Genomic DNA, 26912 nt, shown 5'->3' on the forward strand with positions numbered 1-26912 from the left:
ATGAGACAGTCCTTTGACAAACTATAATGGCGCCACCTACCCACAGTTTCCCGTAATATTCCCTATTTTCAATTCATTTTCTATGATTTTCTACCAATATACCGATTTTTATATTGTGGCAACATTAGATGTTCGTAGTGCTGTGCTAAATAGTTACATATTTTCGGTTTTTATTTTGCAATCCAATTTTTATTCAAAAACAAGTGTTATGTAGAATTTTATGCAAAAACTTAATATTATGAAAAATATAAAGATTATTTTATATCTTAAATACAATTATAGAAAATAGAGACGCCAGCGACTTTTAGCGATTTTAATCAACACTATCCATTTTATTTTTATTGCGAATTAATGGCGTAGCCAGGTGAGTTTTCTTGTTTATTTCCTATTTTCATAGTGTTCTATGGCATTCAATTGTTTTGTCTAAATGTTTTTCAACGTGCAAAATATTATATCTCCATAAAGTCAAAATTTTTCCAGCTAATCTGTTTTTATTGCACATAAAACCATTCTAACGAGTAATGAACACGTATTGGATTTGTTCCGAATTTATTCGCTAGGATCATTGTCATCACTTTCACTTTTCACGCGCTTTAGTGGTTCTAGTGTGTATACGATGCAACAACCAGCAGTCGCCATGGATGAGTGAGTTCCCTTATAGGTATTTCGCATCGCATTCGCTGGTTTCATTGTGTATAATTATGACAAGGTTACTCATCACTGATCGTGATCACTCGGCGTTTTACATTAGCAGTGATTTGATAGAGAAACTTGGCGCTTCTGTATTTTCTTAGGCATGTAATGAAAAAGGTTTGTTTGTTTTGCAGCACCATGTCGACTGTAACGAAAATGACCCGCACGGTTAAAAAACTGGAGGTGCCCAGACCTTTGAAATCGACGACCAGTTCTGCTCATAACCGCAACTCTATATTAGATGTCAAAATAAATTCTGGTCAGTATAACTCTTTAACCCCAATAAGAATCTTATATTAGACTGCTATTGGTATGTATCCTTCAAAACTGTTTTCTATTGAGTTTTAAATTGGCATTCAATCTTTCGTTTTCAGTGGATGATCTAGTAGTGTTGACGGAAGCAGTGGCATATGAAATGATGCAGGGCAACTATGACCGTGCACTCCAAAGTAATGTTTCTACTATGTATTCTAACTTAAAGCTTTATGGGGCACAGCTCGAAGCACTCTACAAAGATTTTCTTGATAGGTAAGAGTAAGAGATATGACCTCTTTTTTTAGTAATATGTTACTAAATGGCATGCAAATATCACAGTAAGTTCATTTTGTTTCCTTTTTCAGATATTTTGTTGTGTTCCGCAATGGTTCGCAGGACGAACGCTTGGACAAGAAAACAAGGCTACATCTTCTTGAGTTAATTGAGCTGCGTGCTAAGCATTGGCAGACTTCAGACTATATGAGTCAGTATTACAGGCACCGTGGCACACACGCAGAGGTATATAACTTTTAAGTTTATTTCGTTTTGTAATTTCTTAAACTAGATTTTCTTTAATGTGTTGGTTTGTCAAAAAATTCCTGGCATTTGTTGTGTTAACTTTAGGTATGGTCATGTTTTCTCATTTGGTTAATTATTTGGTGGTTTCATTCCTAAAAACCCCATAGGCCCCTGGAGTTCTTTATAAATAGTATTTTGTGTGTGGGCAAACAAATTATATAATAAACTTGCATCTCTCCAAACTAATGATACAAAAAATTAACCCACTTACATTTCTGTCCCAAATAATTTCAAGTGGCCTACTTGAGAAGTACAATAGATTGTGTATTCATGTTAACTATGAAAGGTTTGTTTTGTAAAGTTTGATCTATTTATTATTTCTTATAAGAAAAGTATTGTTTCTCGATTCCAAAAATTATTCTCTTAGCTTTCAGTTCAATTTTCGTAGCCAGTGCTTATAGTTGTGTACCTAGTGTAATGTCTAAAATGTTGGTGTATGTGCAGCCACTATTGGTGCCGACGATGGAAGGCGCGGGCGGGTCCGTGTCCCCGACGCTGGCTACGCCGCCCGAGCCGCCCGCGCTCCTGCAGCCGGGGGAAGTCATCAAGCCCTCTGGCAAGTTCCCCAAACCCACCAAGATCCCCGGCAAGAACTACTCGAAGGATGAGGTTGTTATTCGAAATGCTGATTCTGGAAAAGGTATGTCAATTGTAAACAATTCGTTGGTTTATATTAACTCTTTAATTTTTGTCCGTACTTTTGGGGTCCATGGGTTCAAATCTATATCAGTATAGGGCATAATATATTTGTGCAATGAACAACAATTTGCTCCTTGGACCTGTTATGAGTTTCATGAATTATTTAGTAAGTACCATACCAAACAAAAAAGACAGATTCTCTGCATGGTAATTCTAATTATCTAAGTCAATAAATCAGGGAGAACAAATGCATGATAAATACAATGTGATGCTTATCTGTCTGTAGTTTTATTTATCTTTCTGTTGTTCAATTGTTTAGCTTACTTTGCATGTTGATAATATGATAAAATTTATCTTATTTTAAATCTAAAGGATTCTCCTGAATTGAGAATGGGGTTGAGGCCTACTGTCTCTATTGAACAAGTAGATTTATTTGTATTTATAAGTATATGTATTTTTATTAATTTAATTTTGGCCTTTGGCATGTGGAATTGTATGTTTTATTAGGTAGAATATTCTAATACTATAGTCGTATACAATTCTCCTTACTCTTTTAATTAAATGGGTAAAAAATTCCGTGTGTATCAGCCACTGACTCGGTTTTTTATTTATTATTTACTCATCATGACTCGATGCTTCGGTCGAAATTGTCGAAAACCAGCAATAGTAGTAGCAGACGAAACGTGAGTCATAAACGTAGGGGTCAAATTATAATAGGTAAAAATCAGAGGCAAGACAAGCAGGAGCGATAGGCAGCAAGCGGCGATCCTGAAGTTGTATTGTGGTGTTACAGTGATGGGTATCAAGGGCAGGCGGGTGCACATGATCGAGGAGCTAAGCGACACGATCATATCGTTTCAGCGAGGTATGAACCACGGAGTGGCGCTTGCATGGTGACTGGGCTCTGCGAACTTCCCGCCTTCTCTGCCTATATTTAATGACATTCTAGCGACTGTGCTTTAGCCTCCCGTCTGTTGCGTGAAAATAATATCACGTGCATCTAATGGGGCAAGTGCCTTTACCTTAGTTTAGATTAAGGGTAGCCACATGCTTGGCGTATTTTTCCAAGCTATTTGGGCATTAAAATAGTGGAGGCACTTATCCTGTGGTAGCATGTATTTGATATTTCTTTACCGGTGTTTTTGCATGGGGATTGGGTTAAGTTACTAATAAAATCATATAGCAGTCTATTAACAACAATAATCATAAATAAAAGTCGAGGCACCTCACGATTAAAATTCATTTTCCGCTATCATGTTTCACAGCAACCAAAATAAAAATGTTAATAAGTTTTTTACATCCTTTTAACTTCATAACACCCATGACATGTACTAACGGCTGATTTACATGATAAATCCTATCTGTAATGGAACAATGTGATGTTTTTCAGTAAGCCCAGGTGCTAAGGAGCGTCTCGTTCAAATCACTGGACCCAATGAGGAAAATGTGAAGTAAGTTTTCTTTTATGTGAAAATAATTTTGTTTTTGTTTATGATATATGTACTTATGATTTTAACAGTATTTAGTATATTTCTTTATTCTTATAAACAAGCCTTTATAAAGCATATATTTCCCACATGATTTAGAACTTTGTTTCTAAGTGATAGGGTTAAATTTCGCATAATTTCTGACACCCTTATGCCTTATGAAGGTTTAAAATGTTAAATAAGTAATTTTATTTGTTAAACATACTGTCGGCTCATTTAGGTTTGATTGCATTGCACCAAACTGTTTGTCATCGTCATTTATTAGGACGTCATTCCTTAACTTAGTTCGACAGGTCTCTATGGGATGACAGCTATCTCCCTGCTATCCTATTACGTCGATCAGTTTGTTGACTGTGTGTTGTGTGTGGCGCAATCCACCGTTCGTCGTAACCATCCGGGAAGCGAATATTGACGTGGTGTTTTATGACAGCCACGCGAAGCATCTGATCGGCGACACGATCCGGCGCAACGCGTCGCCGGTGCGGCTGGAGGGCGCGCTGGAGGCCGGCGCCGCCGCCGACGACGACGGCGACGACGCGGACGACGAGCCGCGCGCCAGGGAGGTAACGAACACAACATGTATGACGCTATACAATTAAGGCCTCGGTCTCTCAATGATCTATGCTTTAGCTAGCTTACCACGCAACCGGAAACAAAAGCCTAAGAGCTAGCGTTATTTAGTGAGATTCTTAGCTACGTTGTAGTTTATAGTAATTAAATATAAAATTTTCATTATTTTTTCTTTCAGAAATCGCCACACAATAATCGAGCTTTACTTCATAGTTTTTCAACGAACGACGCAGCGTTAGGAGAATACAAATACACCGTGACTTTTGGTCAACATTCCATCAAAATCACGGGGCAGAATCTGGATCTCGTCAAGGTACTGTTAAATTGTTAATTATCCTATAATCAAATAAATTAGAATCTGCTTTGTACCTAAATGTTTCCCCAGTTTTTCTCGTATCGTATGGGAAAAACGGTCGGATTCGATTGCCGGGATGGGATTGGGATTCCTTTTATTTTACAGTGTCGTATAGAAAAAATACGTGTCATTAGGTTTTCGTACTATTTTATAAAATGTATTTACGACTATTAACTCCTCAACTCCTACTGTCGCGATATCTTGTGACTGAGCCCTCACGCTGAATAAATGCAGCTGCCGGTCGCAACACTACTGTCCATAAATTAAGCTGACGACCGGCGTCGTAGAAGTTCTCATTGACGGTTCCAGCCCGAGATTAGAGATAGACGGTATAAAGTTGAACCCGTTGTTGTGAGCAGACCGCGAAGCTGGTGCTGGACGAGTACTTCGAGAGCGCGGGCGCGCTGGAGGCGTGGGGCGCGGGCTCGGGCGACTTCTTCACGCTGTCGCAGCGCCCGCAGGCCGCGCTGCTGCTGCGCACCGACCCCGAGCTCAACGGCGACCACGACGACGAGGTGTTCGCGCCCGCAGCCACCGGCGCCCAGCGGGAGCCCGGTATGTACCACCACCACCACCACCCGCGTCTCCCCACACCTCACTTCACTCGTAAACTCGCTCTCCAATCTTTCCCATCCTTACATGCTACATGAGTATTTTGGCCGCCCCCGGATACATTTAATCATTAATCAGATTGAGATCAGAACTTGAACATCGAAAATCGACATTTCGTCTACTCTCATCACTTAAGGCGGGATTCCATCAGTGTGCGGTGCAAGTACAAAAATGCTCGTGCCGCACAGTGCCGCCCACTGGTGTAATCCCGCCTTTACATAGACGAGCCCCTTTGACTGTTCACAAACCTAATTGCGACTAGATAAGATCCCCCAGAGTTCAATTAAGTGTGTTGTTTAATTAATTTACAATTACGAGCCCGATTTTTAGGCCCCGTTAGCGTTGTAAGGTACTCAGTCTCACGTTGGTTAGAAAATAGATAATACATATACGCGTAAGTGATACATTATTAATTTTAACAGCATACACCAAGGGCGAGACCTGAATAGTTAATACATTAACATATTCATTCACACATCTTATAAAACTTAACGAAATTATTTTTCAGGTAAACCCAGGTGTTTATAATGGACAAATGTGATCCTAGGTGATCACATTAAACGCCATTTCCCCTCCGTTATTTAGTAGACGGGAGTGAATTGGATATTATAAGACATACTTGTCCAATATTTTCACCTGGATGATCTTAAGTGGATATCGTGAAAATAATTATTTAAATGATTATGTTACATCAAAGCCAAAATTTGGCTTGAACGCCGGCCGCTGTCCTACATAAATTAGTCTACTCTGCATTGTAATCTAGTTCTTTTTGCCGAGTTAGTAGTCGACAATGCTATTCATAACTTTATTATGTATTTAATCTTTATTGCACAAAAGAAGAACTTATCGTACAAAAGGTGGACTTAATGCCAAAAGCATTCAACCTAAGGCAAAGCAGAGAGATTGTGGGCGGCTTTAATAGCATGTAAAGGCGTTTCAAGATTCGAATCTAACATAGCATGACTTGAGTGTGATATTTTATTTCGTAAGAGTATACAATATTGTATCGACTGACTGAAGCATGTAGTTTTTATTTAGGTTTGGAAGTTGTCTACGTCTATCCACTATACAGGCTGACTTAAGAGACGTAAACAGGAATAAACTATATTTTAGTTAACTATTGTCACCCTATTTTGACACGAACTGAAGGGTGACTAAATAATATAAAATTAAATTTATATTGCCTTTTTTAAACAGCCTTTAAAATTCTTCATCTTAGGCGTTTTCTTATTCCAGGCCACGTGTCCTAAATCATCCTGTTTTCGACTCATTTAAATAGTCATGGTAACAGTTTGTGTGTCATTCATATAATGGTGTTCAGACTCTACATAAATATGTATTTATCCGGCATTCATATGATATATTAATATTGTATATTTTTTTCAAATCGACATTCGATCACATCAATCCACGGTCGCGGTAGCGGGTCTTCCAAATTTATCGCATTTCCAAGCTAGTGCGGATTCTTAACATTAAATTAGGGTCCTATCAGACAGAGCATGAAACTTGGTAGATTATATACAAAATACAATTAGATTATGTACAAACAAGACGTGGAAATATTATTAAGAAGAGCTTGGTAAGTTGTCAAGAGACAGGCTGTGACTATAAAAGTCCATTAAATGTTGGTCCATGTCCAATGTTCTTGATTCACATTCTTGCTTGGCCGTTGCCTGCTTTCAGTGCTTTCATTTCTCGCCGTCGCCAACATTAACGACGCACAGTTTGAAAACGGCAAACCTCCATTCAAAAAGTAACTGATGCATATCTTATAAGGAATTGCTTAGGGGCAATATCTTTGTTGCTTTAACCATTTATACAAAGAAACACGAGGGTTGAGAAATATAACTTGACGACTGATTTCCATTTCTATTCGTTTAGTACCTACAATAGCTTCACTTGCCTGTCAGTTTCATGCTCTCTTCCAAAGTGCTAAATAGGAATTTTTTAAACGTGATAAGGCAAGAAGCCGTGCTATCGAGGAACATTTTTAACAAATCATCCATGATCGCTCAAACCTGCCGTGACTCCAGCAGGTCTCAAATTAGAAATCAGTAACTATCAATACGATCATCCCGCTAAACATAAAATCGACGACTCTACCCTTTATCTTGCTTCGTAGTTTTTATTTTCCTACGAAATATGTATTGCTATACTATATAAACCATCTCTCTATTCATTATTTTTGCATATTATTTTTCTGTCTTAATCCTGAGCTAAGGCTAAAATGTCATACCAAAAGTAATTCAAGAAATTAATAAAGTAAAGCAATTACATTGATAAAGAGTAAGGTAAATAAAACATTATTTCTAAAAGTAAATTATTATTAGAATCTTCTGTATGTAATCAAAGGGAAGGACCTTGATATAGTAGAACCTTGATGGGAGAGGATTTGATATCGTTAAAGTAATATAAATATGCTGTAAGCCGCGTGATAACTAAGATAAAATGGTCCCCGGGTATGATGGTCGAATTTTGTCGTTCCGCGATAAACGTCACAAATGCGGCCATCATGGACCTGTCGACCAATTTCGAATGCATGTTGCTCTGGTCAAGTTGTGTCAAAAAATAAAAGCTGCGCGTAAGATGTGGTAGAGTAGTTGTTTCGTTGTCGGCCGTGTGATGTGTTGGTGTGCGCGAGTGTGACGGCTGTGTGTCGCAGCGGCCGACGACGCGGTGCCGCGCCGGCCGCGCTTCTCGCGCGCCGCCTCCACCGACAAGAACCAAGGTCAGTATCATACTGTTGGGAGTGTTGGGCATGGGCACCACGAGTCCCACCACTACAGCAAATATTAGTTACACCGAGGGTGCTATTTAAGTTATGATTTAAACCCGTGTGAGCTTTTACTCGAACAAAGCTGCTTTTCGGGAAAATTAGCCGGCACCTACTGCGGTGCAATTACCTACGTCTTTATTGCTACCTACATTAACAGACACCTAAACAAAGTTTAATGTAGTATTTTTGATTTTTACAAAAATCTCAAAATTGAAATTCCTTTCAAATCACGCCCCCTCTATTGATCACGGGCCAGGATGCAGGTGCCCTTGCTATTCCAAAGCGAAATAAACATTAGCATTAATATTCTCGATGTAACTCTTATTTTGTGCTTTTGCTCGCCTTCCGAGCACATCTTTTCGTTGTAATCGTTAAAAGCACGGCATTCCACGCCCCACTTAGCAGAGATTGCGCACCACGCCCGGTGTTTTCTGCAATCGGATGCAGAAAAAGCGATAATGATTAGGTAAAGTTATGCAAATCGTTTAATTGATAATTAGTATCCGCTGCGCGTTTCTCGTGTGTTTTGCGTTTATTCCGGCTACCCGCATATGGATATAATTAGCAAATTTTACTGTTTTACGTAAAAGCAATCGATTTATTCTGTACACATCGTCATTAATGGCTGTTTAGACGCTATCTCTGTTAACGTGGCTGCAGATGTTATCTGCTACATGTGTTGTTATAAGCTATTTATTACTATAAAAGATAATCATTATCCTAACTACTCTAATTACAGGAGTGGTGATAGTTCTCCGATTAAATAACACTGTATTATGTAAAATTATTTGTCTATAACATATTGAATGTCTTTTCATGTCGCGCATTTCTCAATTTCATCCATGTTGACCAGTACCTTCATGTCATGTAAAAGCAGTAATACCTAGTATGCAGAAGTCAGTCAATAACTTACGTGTTTATTTGTGTTGCCTGTTAATGCACCTCGGCTGATATGGATGGCTGGGCATTTTAGTCTTACTTTCCTAAACCTTTTGTTTTCGAGCTGCTGTTTCAGTTGCGCCAGTATTTTAACATCAATTTCCTACTACCTTGTTAATTTACCTATACTTAACAACATGCGAATGAATTTAAATAACCTTACATTAATAAATGCATCTTAAGAGCTTATTTACGTTGCACTCGTTTTCAGCGTTTCGTTTGACCAAAGCACGAACCGCAAAATCCGTATTAGAGATTTGAGATGCTTTCGTGTAGTAAAGTCAACGAGTGTTTACACAGTATCAGTTTTAATAGAAGTTTATGGAATTTGGATAAAGCATGGTGCATATGAAGTTTGCAGAAGTATGGATATCCAAATTTCATGACCACTAGTCCTTTATCGTCGATATGTTACGGCCAAGTTTTAGGCCGCCAGGGCTTCATATCGATCGACCGCCGACGTGCGTGTATAATAGCCGGTCTCGTTCTAAGCGGTGATTTGGTGCGCAGGGCCGGGCGGCGCCGGGGCCGGCGCCGGCGTGCGGCAGACGTACACGTACGAGACGCTGGTGCAGTACGCGGACTCGCCGCTCAGCAAGCTGCCGCCGGCCGGGCTGGCCGCCTTCCCGCCGGAGCTGGCGCGCAAGGTAACGCACTGCGCGCGCCGCGCCGCGCCCGCGTCCGCGTCCGCGTCCGCGTCCTCGCTCGCGCCTGTCGTGTCCGCGCGGCGCATCGTGGCGCCGCTGCGCGTGTGGGCGCCGCTGCGACACCCCAACTACCTCGCCGCGCTGCTCTGCCGCAACTTCTACTGAGAGGCCGAGGGCCGGCGCGGCTCGAGAGCCGAACGGTGTCTCCCCGAGGCTGCGATGTCTAGTGATTATTTTTTTTACCGGGAGGATTCGAAAGTTTTCTATCGGGACGATAGTTTAGTTTTCTTTTGGAGCCGTTTCGACGGCGATATGAGTTTATTTGTGAGCGCGGCGAGGGGGCGAACGTTCCTTCTGCGAATAGTCGTCCGTAGAGTCTCTGAGAGCCGGAGTTTGCCCGCAGCCGGAGGGAGCGGGCGCGGGTGCCGGGCGCGGCGACGCCGACTACTAGCGGCCGCGGAACCTCTCTCCTCTCCCGTCCGCTCGATCCCATCCCGATCTTCCGTCCAGCCGCCCGACGAACCCAAACCTTCTCTATACAAATGTTTTGTATAAGCTTGTTTGAGATCCCACCCCGGTCGTGTGCCGCCGGTGTCGGATCGGTCCGAATGTAAAGACGCTTGCATGTTTTCAGCTTCGGTTAGATGTAGTAGTTCCGTCGTGAGTTTTCTAGTTCCGTGACCGGCAACTGAGATTAACTATGACACCGGGTGAAGTTGGAAATGCACTGAAAACATTCAAACGCTTTAAATTACGTACTCGTAGCGTCAATGTGTTGTACACTGCGTAACACTAATTCATTTGTACTAATTAATTACGCACTGAGCTTGTATGTTTGCACCTCCACATACTAACCTTTGTACAATTTGGCTCCTGGGCTTCAAAATTCTGGTTTATGTATATTCTGAACATATCTATTGCTTTAAAAATTCTATCTTAATGTTATGATTAACTAACTAGTCGTTCCCTCCAGTATTTTAGCAGTCATGCTAAGTATAAATGTTAATGATTACCTCAAGGGTCCTGTGATTTAAATAGAGTAGGTAAAAATAGCTTAGAGCCTTAGAGACATAAGACTGACTCTAGCGTAGTCTGACGTACTAGCTACAAGCTGATCTCGGTGGGTGCTGCGGCAGTCATCGCTCGGTGCCCACCACTATGTACGCGAGTATTATTACTTTTAGGAAACTTAAATTACCTGTTGATCTGATTAGAAATGTCAAAGACTGAATAAGAATTATTAATACTATTTTTATAGGTTTATTAGAATTAAATTCACACAGAATTTACTGGCTAAGTGTTTTAACTTGTTAAATTTTATAGGCATAATTTAAATTTTACATAAATCCTTGTTGACAATGATGCTATGAAGTGTTTACTAGATACGAATTCACTAATTCGAAGTTTGTGTCGTTTTCACGCTACTCGGACAGAATGGGTATTCGAGAGGGGTTCGTTACAGGTAAAAATTATTAGGATTTTTCGAATTAAAGACGATCTCAGTGAGGTTCCAAATTGGGTTGTTAACATTCTATTTAATGTTAATTTATTTAATTGGTATTGTTTTTTCTTAAATGTTAACAAAATTATTAGTGTTATTTCACTTTTGTTTTCAATTCGATTTCGTAATAAAACATGAAACGAAACAGTCTTTCCTTGCTAGTAGCTTTATTAACTCTTCCTTCCTTCAAACATCTTCGTTTTTCCACTATACGGGCCGATACAGACGGACTGCAACCCGACTGCAATTTGTACGGGAACAGCACGACGACTGCAACCTCGGCGTGCTGTTCCCATACAAGTTGCAGTCCTTCTGTACCGGCCTTACTTGGACCATGATAGAATATAATTACATATAAGGTAAATAACATTCTTTATGCTTTCGATTTAATTATTATAGTAGATTGTTAAACAAGGGATGAACGGCACTCATTTCTGCCGAGGTAGTCTGAGGCTGAAATGATGGCTTGCACCCGAGTTAAACACTGCTTTTCATTTCGAATACGAGGAAAGTAAAATGCGTGTTTTTTAAAAACATGACTAAGTATACATTTTTATAGTATTTCTTGAGGGTACTTTCACTCAACAATTTAGGAAAAAGTATCGTTATTTATGGAAATAGGGATTAAAATCAGAATGGAAATTGTATAACAAATCCATTTAAACCCAACTTTCAATTGCTTATCGTAAAAAAAATTAAAAATCTTACTCGGAACAAAAATATGCTCTAGTGCAGAAACGTATCATTTTCTGCACACCTTTTAGAACAACAACAAGAGTTATAGACAAATTAAGAAACAAAGTGCATTTAGAAACCAAACTTTCAGACGAAAATCGAGTGTTTTTACTCAAACTATAACATTATTCAGTGTAGAAAGTTCATTACTTCATCTTTTCTGTCTCCGTGTAGTGTTAACCTACAAATCCAAATTCTTTATAACTGCCGCCCAGAAATTCAAGCATTACGCCCGTCGCCGCTCACCGGACGTTGACCCGACGCGCATAAGAGTCATTTTAGGCGTTTGCCGTACAACGCCATCTATGAAGTATGGCGAAAATTTGTTGCGCAACTAGCTTTGAATTGGCAAATAAAAACCGCTAGATAGCGCGGTTGATATGTTTTTGAAGCTAAGCTGCATATTGATAACAGTTATTCAGTAAAATTTTCTGATCACGTTCTATACTGATCTTCTTTTCTTATTAAGATATAATAGATGCTATATTGTTTTCGAAAATGGCAGATTGCGTAAAATGCGAAGATAAAATAATAGAATATCATCGTGACTGCACTAATGTATCTAGAGCTCGGTTTTATAAAACGATCACATTAATTCACAAACAAGCATGGTAATGCCAAAAGTGCTTAGACAAAATAAGAAACAATAACGATAAGAAAACTCCTGAAAGGAATTCTATACCTACCACGAAAACTACAACTACAAACTACACTAGTATGACATTGAGACGCAAGCAACCGACGGGATCAACAGCTAAACAAAATTCCCAACCATTAATAAGACAATCAATAGATATACACGACCACATTCTTGACGACAAAAGCCTAATAGGAGACACCCAGAATACTTCACACTCCTCCGAAGCCGAACCGGACACAGTTAGTAGTACCGTTACTATGGAAGCTATCAGCAAAATATTTGACCAAAAATTAGCACTAAATAACCAGACAATAATTACACAGCTCAAGACCATTATTCAGGGTGAGATACATACGGCAATCGCCTCACTCAAATCAGAGATAACCTACTACTACTACTACTACCTACTACTACTACAATGACCCTCTTCCGGAGCATGAGCAACCTGACGTCAGGTTGGCGGGTGGACCTTGTTTTGAGCCTAGATCGTTTTAGGGATAAATATACTGGTTTCTATTTAAGGTTTACAGAGGTACACGGAGGGAACAATATAACTGCTTACTTTTAGATTCATGATTTCATTAATTTTTTTTCAACACACTTGCTCAAAACGACGTTTTTATTCCACCGATGTTTGGCTCATAATCCTATATATTAAACACGCGTGCTCTTTCAGTGTATTATTCGACTCGTGCTTTTTCATTATATTATCCGACTGAGTTAAGAAGCTAACTGATTGCTAATAATATGCATGGAAAGGGAGCCTTCTTTAATTGATCGTACTGGCGGGTACGGGCGCCCGCCGCGCCGCCCGCAGCCGGGGCGAGGGGCGGCCGGCAGTATGACAGACTATGCAAGACACAATACTAACTGTTTTAACTATTAAAATTTGATTAATATGAGTATTTTTTTTTTCTCGCAAGTGTGTTGAAAAACGTCGTATGAAACGCGTGTGCATTGGTCATTACACACATCGGCTTTCTTATTGCGCGCTCGCTTACAGCTCGCGCGCACAATATCGCCTCGTGTGTAATAACCAACTTAGCACACTTGTATCATAATGTACTATTGTTAAATATCTCGTTTTAGGGAGAGGTACACGGGTTTCTATTAAACGTACACAGAAGGTACAATATGTTTATAAATCTTTTGTTGAAATCGCTGAAGTCTACCCGCCATCCTGACGCTCACGAATTTTCAGTTTTCTAGCATGGTCCTATGTCATTGTATGAAATTTATTCATTGTGTCTTTGTTGCACCGTTTGCTACTAATGAATCTAACGATGCAACATGCGTTACTAACACGTTTACAGGTTTTCACTTGCACATCACTGTCAAACCTTATCACGCAAAAATGTTAACAAACGAGAATTACTGGTACCCATGTTTGCCTAAAATTATTTTGATTTTCACTGGGTGAACGTTTTGAACCATCTTCGTTCGTCAACATTTTTAGTTCCTGCACTATGGAAAGGTGGTGTCAACAACCATGTGGAAACATACAATGCAACAATAGTCGGAGCATGTGGAGAAAGCAGAGATAAAGTAAATGAATAAAGAGTGTAATCATCCATAAAAGGCAGCGTGCCTCAAATGCTGTCTTCTATTGTTTTGAATAGGTTAACTGCATATACAAATGTATGTAGGGGTGCTAAGCTAATAGTTTTGCTGACTGTACATGCATAAATGCCTTTATGCTAAAATCGTAAATTTTTGCACGAGACTGTAGTCAAGCAAATTTTACGTTTTGAAATTACATAGCCGACAAGTTTCTAACTCTTAAATATATGATGATGATGTATATAGCAGTAAAATAACAGTTATCATCATCGTGCGCTTTTCGCGTATAATGCAAACAATAAATAGCTCCATCTAGGATAATGATGAGGCACGCGGCGTTGTATGGAGGTAAACCCTCTTTATTAATTTACTTTCCTGGGTGAAAGCATGCACACAGGGAAGTAGACATGAAGATACTTACTAGGTCGTCTGAAGTTGTTCGTTATATATCTGTCGGTGGCCGATCGTAAGATCATGCAGATCGTAATGTTTTGACGGTAGTCTCATTAAACCAACAGATGTTAGATCCCGATTCGCCGGATTCCTTTTTCGCCAGATGTAAGGAACTAACCCAACAGATAGATACGATAGGTTCGTTAGGTTGCTTCAGATGCCTGAAGGGCAAACTGTCCAGAAATAGGAGCCCCGCCCGTCGGACTCAGGGAGCGAGACAATGATATTCACGATAGGTATGCCTAAGAATTTCACGTTCTGCCTGATCTTACGATCGGCCGCCGACATATCGTCAAATCGTCACACTTGACAATGATGGTGACGTTGGGTTGGGACTTCGCTTTTATAGGGTATTTGACTGTATAACTAAAATAAATTATTTTTCACCGTGCATGAAATAAAGCACCAAAAGATTAATAGAGAAACGTAGACAGCAGTTATTTTTAGACACAATTTCTATTTTATAACCCGTATAAGTTATTTGATTGTGACGTCACATGCTAGTGTTATATATAAATTCCATAGTAGCAATATGGTTTTGACAGTTCGGAAAAAGAAATTATATACAGGGTGGAATGCACTTATTTTTTATAATTTGCCTTCATTTGATACCCCACACTTGTATGTGACATGGGTCTCTATTGTTAATATTGTTTGACATAATTATTGAAAGTCATAATGTAATGATTGTCATATTATCATTAGTCATAATATGGTTTTTCTCAGAAACGCGTAACTTTTCGGGATTGCCATAAAACAAACCTAACCTAACCTATCTATAGGATAACCCGAGAAAAATCCTGAAAAGTTAACGGTTTCAGAATTATGACTAATGATAATATGACAATCATTACATTATGACTTTCAATAATTATGTCAAACAAAGGGACCCCATGTGACATACATAGTTCAGGTGCAATATGCAGTATTCAGAACTAGGTGAGAGTCATTTTGATGATGTCATTTCGCTGAAGTAGATGGCCGGCGCCGCTGTCTCCCAGCCGTTTTGAAGACCCATTACCATGCCCAACAAACACTAAACTGAACTATTTCTTCAAAGGCATAAACAAGACTGTCAGTGATTACGTTAGTGACATTAACGACGGGATTCCATCAGTGGTCGGAATAAGCATCTTCAGTAGGTACATGTACCCTGTACCTACTGAAGATGCTTGTACCGCACATGGTGCAATCCCGCCTTGAGTATAAGGTGGTATATGGTATAAGTTGTGGGTTGTTGTCGTAGACCATCATTTTGGCAAAGCTTAGAGGCCAATTCTAACTTACAGTGTGACATCTAAATGATAAACTTGTCTGCACATGTGCCGCGTATACATATACCTGCGCTACATCGGGTTGACGCCCTATATAGGTGTCGTAGGTAGGAGGACGTCGGTTTGGTGCTCATAAGGTGTGCAATGCATGTGTGTTAAGTGCATTGCGGTTTGGAATAACATATGAAGAGTGAACTGGTTCCTGGTGTTAGTTGATAACGTATTAACCTTAAACCACGTGTGATCAACAGAGCTGCCTGGAGTTCGACAGCGTCAGCTACCTGAAGAAGGTGCGCGCCGCGGCAGGGACCACCGTGGCCGCCGTGGACGCGCCCGACTCTCCTGAGCCGGAGTAACCAGACCCACAAAGGTGTCTAGCAGCTCGCCCATTATATACCTCACGATATATCGCCATTTTATTGTTCACTATTCTATATTCAAATTTTTGACTAACCCATACATACCTATATACTCAACCGATGTCGGGGTTCGCAGGTGGCAATCTTGAATCCTACTATACTAGTATCAAATCAGTAGGTAGGTACTCAAGTCATATTTTTAGTTTATTTGCGGCCCAAGACCCCGTAGTCGATACCTTAAGGCTACGCCCGCACAGACAGGCGGCTTGCTTAGCGTCTAGAGCCTAGCGAGTAGCTAGACTAACGAACATTCTATAATTTTCGCGACCGGCTGCACTGCGCGTTTAGCGCCTAGCTAGTCGCTTAGCGTGTATCGAAGTAAGCAAACGTTGTGTTTTGTCGGCTATGTCCGCACAGAATGCAAGCCACTATAGCTGGGGAGCCGACGATGCTAAATAAAATGCAAAATAAATAAATAAATAATAAATGTGTAGTGCAATGTGTAATTCCCCTCTTGGGCTGCCACCCACTAGGCTCTAGACGCTAAGCAAGCCCCCTGTCTGTGCGGGCGTAGCCTATGGGAATGTCTACAATAGTCCTACCTACATGTAAATTTGGAATGGTTTATAAATGACTTGTATCATCCAAAGTAAAGCCAAATTTCAGTGATATTTATAGAAAAAAAAACTACACAAGTTTTTTTTTTACAATAGATTTTATTTTTTCTTTGACGGCGTTTTTATTATAGTTAAATCAATCAGCAGATGACGTCGTCAAAATAATTTCTAAGCGCGAGAAACTAAGATTCCTATTATACGGCAGCAACAATAAGCTAGTTACTTAAATTTAGAATACTCATTTAGTACAGTTGCCATCAGATATATCGGAACGGCTAAGGTTTCAAAAATATCTGAACAAAACACAAAACCTCTATTATCAAGACGTGACGTGACGTTAAAGTGCATGTTTAGATAGGTATGAACATCTTGGCCGCTCTGATGTATCTGATAGGACTGTGCATAATAAACTTGCAATGGGCAGCTGTGGGACACGGCACAAATAATCAGAGACATTATGTATAGGATGATGAGAGAATTGTATCAAGTGTAAACATGTTAACCCGTTTAGAACTACTGACTGCCACTTCCACTTGATGCGCCGGCACTGAAGTCTTCCTTTTTATGCACTTTAGGTGTACACATTATTACTAAAAGTATTGACACGCCAAATTAGAGGGTATAGGTATTTATATTTCCTTGACTAGTATTTACCTCATATCATTAAACTTGTTTTAAGAATGCTTTGAACTTGGTTTTGGACACTCAGGCCAGAACGCTGTTCACAGCCATAGTTGATCTCCTGAGAGTATATTTTTTATAAAAATTAACGCACTCCATGCATGAGTAGCCTCCGAATTGTTCATTTTCAGATGGAAATATTAAAGGTTGCTAATCTCTACACCAAAGATTTATTGATTGTATGAGATGTATAAAGTCTAAGTATTTTTTTTACATATCCCTAATTTAGATACAGCTAAAGGTGTTGATGTATGGCGCCGTGTTTTATGGTAACTGAGGGCCTACATCAAACCACGTTCGTCGTGTTGCCTCCCTGTCACACTTACGTAAGAATTTACAAGTGCGACAGAGAGGCAACACGTCGAACGTGGTTCGCGGTAGGCCTTCTGAATTGTCGGAGGTTAACATTTAACATTACCGCATTATTGGAGCCGTACCGCGCCATCTATGTTTGCTATCAAATTCGAAGCAAGAATTTGTCATAATCATAAACGTTATACATTTTCCAAACAATAAATCGTTGCCCTGAAAATGTGATGTGTTGTGAATGTGTTTCACTAGATGGCGTCATGATATGACAGGTTGTGTGTTGAACTATTGACCCCAATCGCGATCAATCGAAACTCTTCATGAGGCATTAATTTGTGGTGATTAGCAATCATTTATTTACTCGTCTCTGGTCTTACTCAAAATATTTGACCACTCCTAATAGACCGTGTATTTCGTTCCAATCATTACGTAGTTTCCATACGAACTTAGTCACCTATGTACAGTCAGCAACGTGTATATTCACGACTTCACTTTTTGTTGTATCTTTCGTATTGACTGGTGCTATTTCTGCTGACTGTGCCTATCTGACAGTGGCGCAATCATTATACCTACAATGTAGGTACAGTGAGTCGCATAATTGCGTGGACAGATTAGTGATTACTAATAAATTCATTCATAGTGGCCATGCAATTTTGCGGCTATTGTAGGTGTAGGTGTACCTACATAATCAGGAAGCTATTTTCCGGTGTTTAAACAGTGATGTTCATCGCAGAGAATGATTACTGATCACTACGCAAATAAAACATTTCAGACTAGTTTACACTGTATCTTTTGTAAGAGTCCATTTTATTTACTTTTGTATATATTGACTGTAACGGGCCTCGGTCCGGATGTCAGAGTGATTCCATTTACTATAAGACGAATGCATGCATTTCTTTTGAGTGTCTGTGTGATCATTTTCAGACTTTGTAATTAGTGTCTAGTCTCGACGAGTAGTTTTATCGATTCTCACTATTTCGTAAGTGCTATATCTTGAAGAAAGCCTGGCAATTCATTATTATAAATATATATTAAATGACTGTTGGAGTTGGTAGAAAAATAATATTAAAATATATTTTAGATGTAGATTTATTTTTAACCATTAGAACTATTGCAATTGCTGTGCACTAAACCAAATAATTGTTGATTTCGTAAATCTATCTAAACTAACATGTTTATTTCTTATTGGAGTCTATTTATTGTTATGGTAATTGGCAGGCTTTCTTTAAACCAGTTTTTATTTCTTTTGGTTGTCTAAAGAAAAATAAAAAGTATATTTTAGTAAGACTGTTCATTTCAATTAAAAAATTGGCATAAAGCTCGATCAAGATGGGTTGTAACGAGGTTTTTATAAGAAAATTATTTACACGTTAATGATATCCTTAGGGAGTCCTCAAATGCACAGATTTATTGCCGTAGATTAATAAATATATTAGAACCTTTATATTCGTTTACTTTATACTCGGTACTTTGAACAAGTATTGTCATTAAAGGGGTAATAGGTTACTTATTACCTATTTAGATATTATGTTCACCTCATGTAAAAAAATATTTACAGTTTTTTATGAAACAAGGTAAAGCGTTATATTATGTATAATATTACTAAATTTTCTAATAAATATGCGTTTTATTTTTAATATTCAATTATTGTAGTTCCCAGCTACCATAAAACTAGGTATAATTTAACAAAAAGTAAACTGCAAAAACACACTCAAATTATTTCATAAGCTTGAAATCGGTGATCCCAGTATTTACAAAAAAAACTTGATAAAATAAAATACTAAGCGCCTCTTGCACTATCTCACTAACCCGGGGTTAACCGGTTAACCATGGGTTAGTGAATGGTGCAAGTGGCCCTAAGTAAAACTGCCACCAAGTTAGTTATTCTCTATATTAATATTTACAAATTAATTAACAATAAATATATATACGTTCATAATTTACTGCTATACAAATCATTTCAAATACAGGCTACAACAGATTTAGCTAATACGATTATTTATACATTTCAGACTTCATATGAAATAAAATGCATATGATAATATTGTCAATTTCATTTTTTCCGACAGTAAAATACTTATACAATAAATGTGAAGTAAGCTGAACGTCCAGCGAAGAATGCTTTGGAAAAATTCTAGTTTACAATAACAGTAAGTTACGATATTCATCAAACTTGCGGAAGAGCTCATTATAACGTATTTATGAGCCCAGCAAAAGTGCATGGCCACTTTATGATTGAATTCCATTCATAATGTGTCCATGCAATTCTTCAGCTCGCTGTGTACAGTCACTGTATTATCGGGCGCGCAAAAAGATGCTCTGCAAATGTCTCGTGCATGCTCTGCAGATGAATTTACAAGGTATTAGCCTTATAAATGAAACAAAGTTTTGTACGGAGCACTAATAGTCGTCTCCGATAATGTACAATTGTACAGATGCTTAGGTTAGGTAGTTTAGGCTAGGCCAGGTGTCAGCAAACTTTTGAGTAGAACCCACCGTTAAAAGAAATAGGAATATCAAAGAGCCGAGTTTTTTTTTAGATAGCTTGAAGAGCGGAAATCGCTCACAGTTCGCGAGCCGCGGGTTGCCGACCCCTGAGCATCTGCCGCAGAGTCGTAGTCTATTATGAATACTACTGGACCTATTGTTCACTTAGGTATTCTTTGCTGGCGTTTAGATCGCTTCCCATACACTAGCGCTTTTTTCTTACCGTTTATAAGTTTTATAACAGCTACCAAAGCACAGTTTTATTGGTAGAATTGATAATGAACAAATTGACCATGTGAAAATTAATCGCCCGTTATATACATTTTTACAAATAATTAAATACAAAAATGCCAAAAACCATTACGTATACGTCAAAATGGAATGCAGACAATAAATAAATTGTTCTATTGGGCAGTATAAGTTAATAAATTTAAACTTAATATCTATTAATATGAATGAGGATTAAGCAACAGGAAGGAAATGGATAAATTCTCAAAATCAGCACTTAGATTTATGTACTCGAAAAATTCTGATATGAGTAGCACCAGATTGACTGATTGTATTAGAGCCCGGTCCCACTTGTCGGATGTCGGGCCCGGATTTTAATCAGATGTCTTAGTGGCAGAACATATGAAGCTATTCACTATGAAATTTTCCTTTTTCAAAATTAAAGTCCTGTGACTTTTTTCTGAAATAGCCGAGTACTTTTCAAACTTTTAAAAAAATTTCCGTAACTTGGATATCTGTAATTGAAATAATACGCGTGGAACAAAAGTATAGTTTACGCAATACTGAGTTATTTGCTATAGAAATCCTATGTATTGACTATTTAATTATTGCCTAACAGGATATTTTAATTTGAATTACTTGAATACGCCTGCTGTAAGTTCTCCTTAAAAACAATGATCGGGCCTATTGCATAATAAAATACAAGCTAATACTACCTATTAGTCATTTTGTATGTAAAATCACTAATAGCAAAGATAGTTATAACTCCGTAATAGATGGATACAGTCTAAGGAAAAAACGTGCCTCGAAAATCAAGAAAATTTGATTCTCGTTCAGAGGGCGCTACTAGCTTTGGCCTATTGTCGTATAGATGGCGTTGACGGTTTCGTTTGTTATTTAACAATTTCAACGCATATCAGTGAAAGAACATGGGTCAAAATGCAAATAAAAAAAACATTTATCCATATTTAAATACATTTTATCGTATTTTTATAAATCTTCATTTTTAGTTTTAAAGTGTGTCGACAGATGGCAGTAAATTTACTGTGGTTACAAAATTTACTATGACAGTACCGCTCTAGTATAAGTTACTCTATGGTATTCGCTTGTATTTTATTATGTAATAGGGCCCAGGCGATTGCCTAAATCCTGTATGATCCACCTTCAGTAATTGTAGCACTTAAATTACACATGTTAACCTAAAAATCACCATGATAGTAGAAAAGCAAAATAAAGTAGTTACACGTTTGAACTTACACCTAATATTGTACTAATAAGGTACAAATGAATACGAAGTGACACGACCAATTATAAAACTTAACGTCTTGCATTAAGGTTTACAAGATGTATGTTAGTCAATAAGATTTGATAAGTCGTAGACTTGGATATATCTCGCGCATTTACTTTATATAATGGTATTATATTACGTTATATTTAATGGAAATTGGCTCGATAAGCTTAGGCAAGAGTGTAAGTATCAAATATCAATAAGGATCCATTATGTTGTAGATAACGTACCGGCATGCCTATAGCATTAGGAATGTCATAATACTCCTATATACATAATTGTTCTTCATTCATTCAAAGGTACTTAAGGCTTAGCCCTCCAAACTACCGATAGTTATTACTGTGTGAGATTTATAACACCTTAACCTTAATTAAAACAGCCGTTTGTGAAATGATGTTTACAGATGGAGCTATTAGGCCGTTGCGTCAAAGAAAGACACGCCACGCAAATTATGCATCTGTATTACAAATGTCTGAATATGACGAACTGTAAAGCTTTCACAACAAAGTCGTGTTCAGATATTTGGTAGCACCAAGTTCTCTCCGACTTAATATCTGTGGCGTCACTGCACGTTCTTACGAGTCTTCTTGGCCTTGGAACGTGTTACACTGTTTTTCCACCAGAGATGCGTGCTTATGCTTACCTATCTGATACCTATTTGTTAATTATTGCTTTCGGTTATTAATTATTATGCAATGGTAGAATGACTATTGTTGATTTCTCGTAGCAAATTCAATAGCAAACAGGCATACGGTTCGTCTGATGATAAACTTTATGAACCTGTATAGGTTTTTCTTTTTTGAAGTACCACGAGTGGTTACGACTTCCCTGTTTTCCTGTCGGTGTCTCGTCTGAGAGAAACAGGCCCCTAGATAACGCTTCGTGTAATACCTACCCCTGAGCTTATAATGGCAAATTTCCAATTCAACTTTGCCGTTTAATTCACACTTCTCGTGGAAAAGCAGCCCTTACCACTACAACACTGTCATCCGTCACACTTACCTACAGCGGGTAGGTGCGTGACAGAGAGCACACTAGGTACGTATTCGCGTGCAGCGACGAGGCGAGTGTTTGATCTTACTGTAACTACTTAGCTAGTACTAGTATAGTATAAATTTTCTCAAATGGTTTTTAGGCCTCAGACCCTAATCCATTAAACAAAAGCCTTTGTTTATTTTATGGTGAGGCGCCGCGTTAAAAATCAACTATTGTGATAGTATTAAGGTTCAAAATGTAACAGCTTATCTGAAAAAAACGAGTTTGGGTAATTAAGGACGAAGGGTTGCCTGTGTGTAACCTCAGAATACAGAGCTGCTAAATCAATTTGAACCATATAAATAGGTCGGTAAAATTTCTTTTTAAACGAGTTTGTTCCCGTTCAGTCAGTAGCGGCAGCATTGGTAACCGCTGAACAAAAGAAACAAAGGCATTTGTTTAACAGATTATAGGGTGTGAGGCGTAAAAATAATTTGAGAAAATTCATAGTATAGTTGTGTTGTGTCTAGAGTCTAGACGCGGTCGGCGAGCTTGTCGGTGATGGCGGCGGCGCGGTGGCGCGCGTGCAGCATCACGTCCGCCGCCAGCTCCTCCACCGCCGTGTAGCGCGAGCGCTGGAAGCTGAACAGGTCCGTGTTGTGTCTAGAGTCTAGACGCGGTCGGCGAGCTTGTCGGTGATGGCGGCGGCGCGGTGGCGCGCGTGCAGCATCACGTCCGCCGCCAGCTCCTCCACCGCCGTGTAGCGCGAGCGCTGGAAGCTGAACAGGTCCGTGTTGTGTCTAGAGTCTAGACGCGGTCGGCGAGCTTGTCGGTGATGGCGGCGGCGCGGTGGCGCGCGTGCAGCATCACGTCCGCCGCCAGCTCCTCCACCGCCGTGTAGCGCGAGCGCTGGAAGCTGAACAGGTCCGTGTTGTGTCTAGAGTCTAGACGCGGTCGGCGAGCTTGCCGGTGATAGCGGCGGCGCGGTGGCGCGCGTGCAGCATCACGTCCGCCGCCAGCTCCTCCACCGCCGTGTAGCGCGAGCGCTGGAAGCTGAACAGGTCCGTGTTGTGTCTAGAGTCTAGACGCGGTCGGCGAGCTTGTCGGTGATGGCGGCGGCGCGGTGGCGCGCTTGCAGCATCACGTCCGCCGCCAGCTCCTCCACCGCCGTGTAGCGCGAGCGCTGGAAGCTGAACAGGTCCGTGTTGTGTCTAGAGTCTAGACGCGGTCGGCGAGCTTGTCGGTGATGGCGGCGGCGCGGTGGCGCGCGTGCAGCATCACGTCCGCCGCCAGCTCCTCCACCGCCGTGTAGCGCGAGCGCTGGAAGCTGAACAGGTCCGTGTTGTGTCTAGAGTCTAGACGCGGTCGGCGAGCTTGTCGGTGATGGCGGCGGCGCGGTGGCGCGCGTGCAGCATCACGTCCGCCGCCAGCTCCTCCACCGCCGTGTAGCGCGAGCGCTGGAAGCTGAACAGGTCCGTGTTGTGTCTAGAGTCTAGACGCGGTCGGCGAGCTTGTCGGTGATGGCGGCGGCGCGGTGGCGCGCGTGCAGCATCACGTCCGCCGCCAGCTCCTCCACCGCCGTGTAGCGCGAGCGCTGGAAGCTGAACAGGTCCGTGTTGTGTCTAGAGTCTAGACGCGGTCGGCGAGCTTGTCGGTGATGGCGGCGGCGCGGTGGCGCGCGTGCAGCATCACGTCCGCCGCCAGCTCCTCCACCGCCGTGTAGCGCGAGCGCTGGAAGCTGAACAGGTCCGTGTTGTGTCTAGAGTCTAGACGCGGTCGGCGAGCTTGTCGGTGATGGCGGCGGCGCGGTGGCGCGCGTGCAGCATCACGTCCGCCGCCAGCTCCTCCACCGCCGTGTAGCGCGAGCGCTGGAAGCTGAACAGGTCCGTGTTGTGTCTAGAGTCTAGACGCGGTCGGCGAGCTTGTCGGTGATAGCGGCGGCGCGGTGGCGCGCGTGCAGCATCACGTCCGCCGCCAGCTCCTCCACCGCCGTGTAGCGCGAGCGCTGGAAGCTGAACAGGTCCGTGTTGTGTCTAGAGTCTAGACGCGGTCGGCGAGCTTGTCGGTGATGGCGGCGGCGCGGTGGCGCGCGTGCAGCATCACGTCCGCCGCCAGCTCCTCCACCGCCGTGTAGCGCGAGCGCTGGAAGCTGAACAGGTCCGTGTTGTGTCTAGAGTCTAGACGCGGTCGGCGAGCTTGTCGGTGATGGCGGCGGCGCGGTGGCGCGCGTGCAGCATCACGTCCGCCGCCAGCTCCTCCACCGCCGTGTAGCGCGAGCGCTGGAAGCTGAACAGGTCCGTGTTGTGTCTAGAGTCTAGACGCGGTCGGCGAGCTTGTCGGTGATGGCGGCGGCGCGGTGGCGCGCGTGCAGCATCACGTCCGCCGCCAGCTCCTCCACCGCCGTGTAGCGCGAGCGCTGGAAGCTGAACAGGTCCGTGTTGTGTCTAGAGTCTAGACGCGGTCGGCGAGCTTGTCGGTGATGGCGGCGGCGCGGTGGCGCGCGTGCAGCATCACGTCCGCCGCCAGCTCCTCCACCGCCGTGTAGCGCGAGCGCTGGAAGCTGAACAGGTCCGTGTTGTGTCTAGAGTCTAGACGCGGTCGGCGAGCTTGTCGGTGATGGCGGCGGCGCGGTGGCGCGCGTGCAGCATCACGTCCGCCGCCAGCTCCTCCACCGCCGTGTAGCGCGAGCGCTGGAAGCTGAACAGGTCCGTGTTGTGTCTAGAGTCTAGACGCGGTCGGCGAGCTTGTCGGTGATGGCGGCGGCGCGGTGGCGCGCGTGCAGCATCACGTCCGCCGCCAGCTCCTCCACCGCCGTGTAGCGCGAGCGCTGGAAGCTGAACAGGTCCGTGTTGTGTCTAGAGTCTAGACGCGGTCGGCGAGCTTGTCGGTGATGGCGGCGGCGCGGTGGCGCGCGTGCAGCATCACGTCCGCCGCCAGCTCCTCCACCGCCGTGTAGCGCGAGCGCTGGAAGCTGAACAGGTCCGTGTTGTGTCTAGAGTCTAGACGCGGTCGGCGAGCTTGTCGGTGATGGCGGCGGCGCGGTGGCGCGCGTGCAGCATCACGTCCGCCGCCAGCTCCTCCACCGCCGTGTAGCGCGAGCGCTGGAAGCTGAACAGGTCCGTGTTGTGTCTAGAGTCTAGACGCGGTCGGCGAGCTTGTCGGTGATGGCGGCGGCGCGGTGGCGCGCGTGCAGCATCACGTCCGCCGCCAGCTCCTCCACCGCCGTGTAGCGCGAGCGCTGGAAGCTGAACAGGTCCGTGTTGTGTCTAGAGTCTAGACGCGGTCGGCGAGCTTGTCGGTGATGGCGGCGGCGCGGTGGCGCGCGTGCAGCATCACGTCCGCCGCCAGCTCCTCCACCGCCGTGTAGCGCGAGCGCTGGAAGCTGAACAGGTCCGTGTTGTGTCTAGAGTCTAGACGCGGTCGGCGAGCTTGTCGGTGATGGCGGCGGCGCGGTGGCGCGCGTGCAGCATCACGTCCGCCGCCAGCTCCTCCACCGCCGTGTAGCGCGAGCGCTGGAAGCTGAACAGGTCCGCGATGAACCCCACGATCTCCGCCTGGAACACCACATTATATCGATATTTAGATCTTACAACTACCCTATTATCATAGTGAATACTCGGAATAATATGTTCATTTTTGTTGTCCGATCCGAGTCCGAACCCCCTCTGTAAACTCGATAACTTAAAGCCTCCTACCAACACTTACACTTGAGGAAATTCTTAGGTTAGAATGGGAGAAGCAGGCGGCCGCCCGCCCTGTATGGAGATCTTTTGTCATTAAACAAACTGGTGACTTTGAATTCCGTCGACTTATGGAACCACCAGCGGCTAAGAGGAAGAAGATAAATACATCAATGGTGTCCTTCCCAGCCCGTTCTGTGCACGGGTCTTTGTTAATAAGATCGGCTACGCAAGCCACACGCGGGCACGTGAACGTCTTCAGCAGCGGAGTTGAAGCAGTCGCCGTGATCGTAACCGGCCGGGAGAGTATATATAATATATAGTAATCTGTGTAACTACTTGGAAGGCGCGGCACACTTCCTTGAGCCGCTCGTGCGGGCCGAGGAAGCCCCACACGAGCACGGGCAGCAGGTGCTCGGAGATGGAGTAGAAGTGCGCCATGAACCCGTCCGGGAACTGCAGGTAGCGCCGCTTCGCCTTGATTACTGACCACACTGCCGTCGTCAGCGCCTTAAACAATAGATAAACATCAACACTTCGACAACTATAGCCCATCATTGAATCATTGCCATT

General features: G+C 42.2%; 3 protein-coding genes across 9 annotated transcripts in view; 1 reads left to right on the forward strand and 2 right to left on the reverse strand.

Moving 5' to 3' along the window:
• The first annotated feature begins 226 nt into the window (after positions 1-226).
• On the forward strand, positions 227-19318 carry LOC134740727 (eukaryotic translation initiation factor 4E-binding protein Mextli). Of its 7 annotated transcripts, none has more exons than XM_063673313.1 (13): positions 227-364; positions 828-952; positions 1068-1221; positions 1314-1467; positions 1972-2167; positions 2960-3031; positions 3557-3617; positions 4084-4216; positions 4402-4536; positions 4938-5133; positions 7853-7918; positions 9416-9552; positions 15967-19318. In XM_063673313.1, the coding sequence occupies exons 2-13, from the start codon at positions 832-834 to the stop codon at positions 16069-16071; spliced, it is 1530 nt and encodes a 509-aa protein (XP_063529383.1). In that variant the 5' UTR covers positions 227-364; positions 828-831; the 3' UTR covers positions 16072-19318. The 7 variants fall into 7 exon arrangements, with proteins under 7 accessions (XP_063529383.1, XP_063529382.1, XP_063529384.1 ...); XM_063673312.1 differs by lacking the exon at positions 227-364 and adding an exon at positions 399-645; XM_063673314.1 differs by lacking the exons at positions 227-364; positions 15967-19318 and adding exons at positions 399-645; positions 9956-11198.
• A 3874-nt stretch (positions 19319-23192) lies between these two features.
• Positions 23193-25992, reverse strand: LOC134740924 (uncharacterized). Its single transcript, XM_063673579.1, has 21 exons — positions 25939-25992; positions 25802-25897; positions 25665-25760; positions 25528-25623; positions 25391-25486; positions 25254-25349; positions 25117-25212; positions 24980-25075; positions 24843-24938; positions 24706-24801; positions 24569-24664; positions 24432-24527; positions 24295-24390; positions 24158-24253; positions 24021-24116; positions 23884-23979; positions 23747-23842; positions 23610-23705; positions 23473-23568; positions 23336-23431; positions 23193-23294 (listed from the first exon to the last, which is right to left on the reverse strand). The coding sequence occupies exons 1-21, from the start codon at positions 25990-25992 to the stop codon at positions 23193-23195; spliced, it is 1980 nt and encodes a 659-aa protein (XP_063529649.1).
• The window catches only part of LOC134740748 (mitoguardin), an 83985-nt gene continuing 83020 nt past the window's right edge, over positions 25948-26912 (reverse strand). Inside the window, exons 10-11 of the mRNA XM_063673345.1 lie at positions 26679-26849; positions 25948-26213 (exon numbers count right to left, since the gene is read on the reverse strand). Coding sequence (XP_063529415.1) covers positions 26070-26213; positions 26679-26849 — 315 coding nt within the window. The 3' untranslated portion in view covers positions 25948-26069. The remainder of the gene's footprint in view (positions 26214-26678; positions 26850-26912) is intronic.

This window comes from Cydia strobilella, chromosome 4 (genome assembly GCF_947568885.1).
Source record: "Cydia strobilella chromosome 4, ilCydStro3.1, whole genome shotgun sequence".
NCBI classification, from domain to species: Eukaryota; Metazoa; Arthropoda; class Insecta; order Lepidoptera; family Tortricidae; genus Cydia; species Cydia strobilella.

Excerpts from the sequence above, each read along its gene's own strand:
- LOC134740727 (XM_063673312.1), top strand. The coding sequence starts at position 617 with ATGCAACAACCAGCAGTCGCCATGGATGA. Across the intron at positions 3,032-3,556 it reads GATCATATCGTTTCAGCGAG|TAAGCCCAGGTGCTAAGGAG; the intron begins GTATGAACCACG and ends GATGTTTTTCAG. Across the intron at positions 3,618-4,083 it reads CCCAATGAGGAAAATGTGAA|CCACGCGAAGCATCTGATCG; the intron begins GTAAGTTTTCTT and ends GTTTTATGACAG.
- LOC134740924 (XM_063673579.1), bottom strand. The coding sequence starts at position 25,992 with ATGCTGCACGCGCGCCACCGCGCCGCCGCCATCACCGACAAGCTCGCC. Across the intron at positions 24,528-24,568 it reads CCGACAAGCTCGCCGACCGC|CGCTCGCGCTACACGGCGGT; the intron begins GTCTAGACTCTA and ends TTCAGCTTCCAG. Across the intron at positions 24,254-24,294 it reads CCGACAAGCTCGCCGACCGC|CGCTCGCGCTACACGGCGGT; the intron begins GTCTAGACTCTA and ends TTCAGCTTCCAG.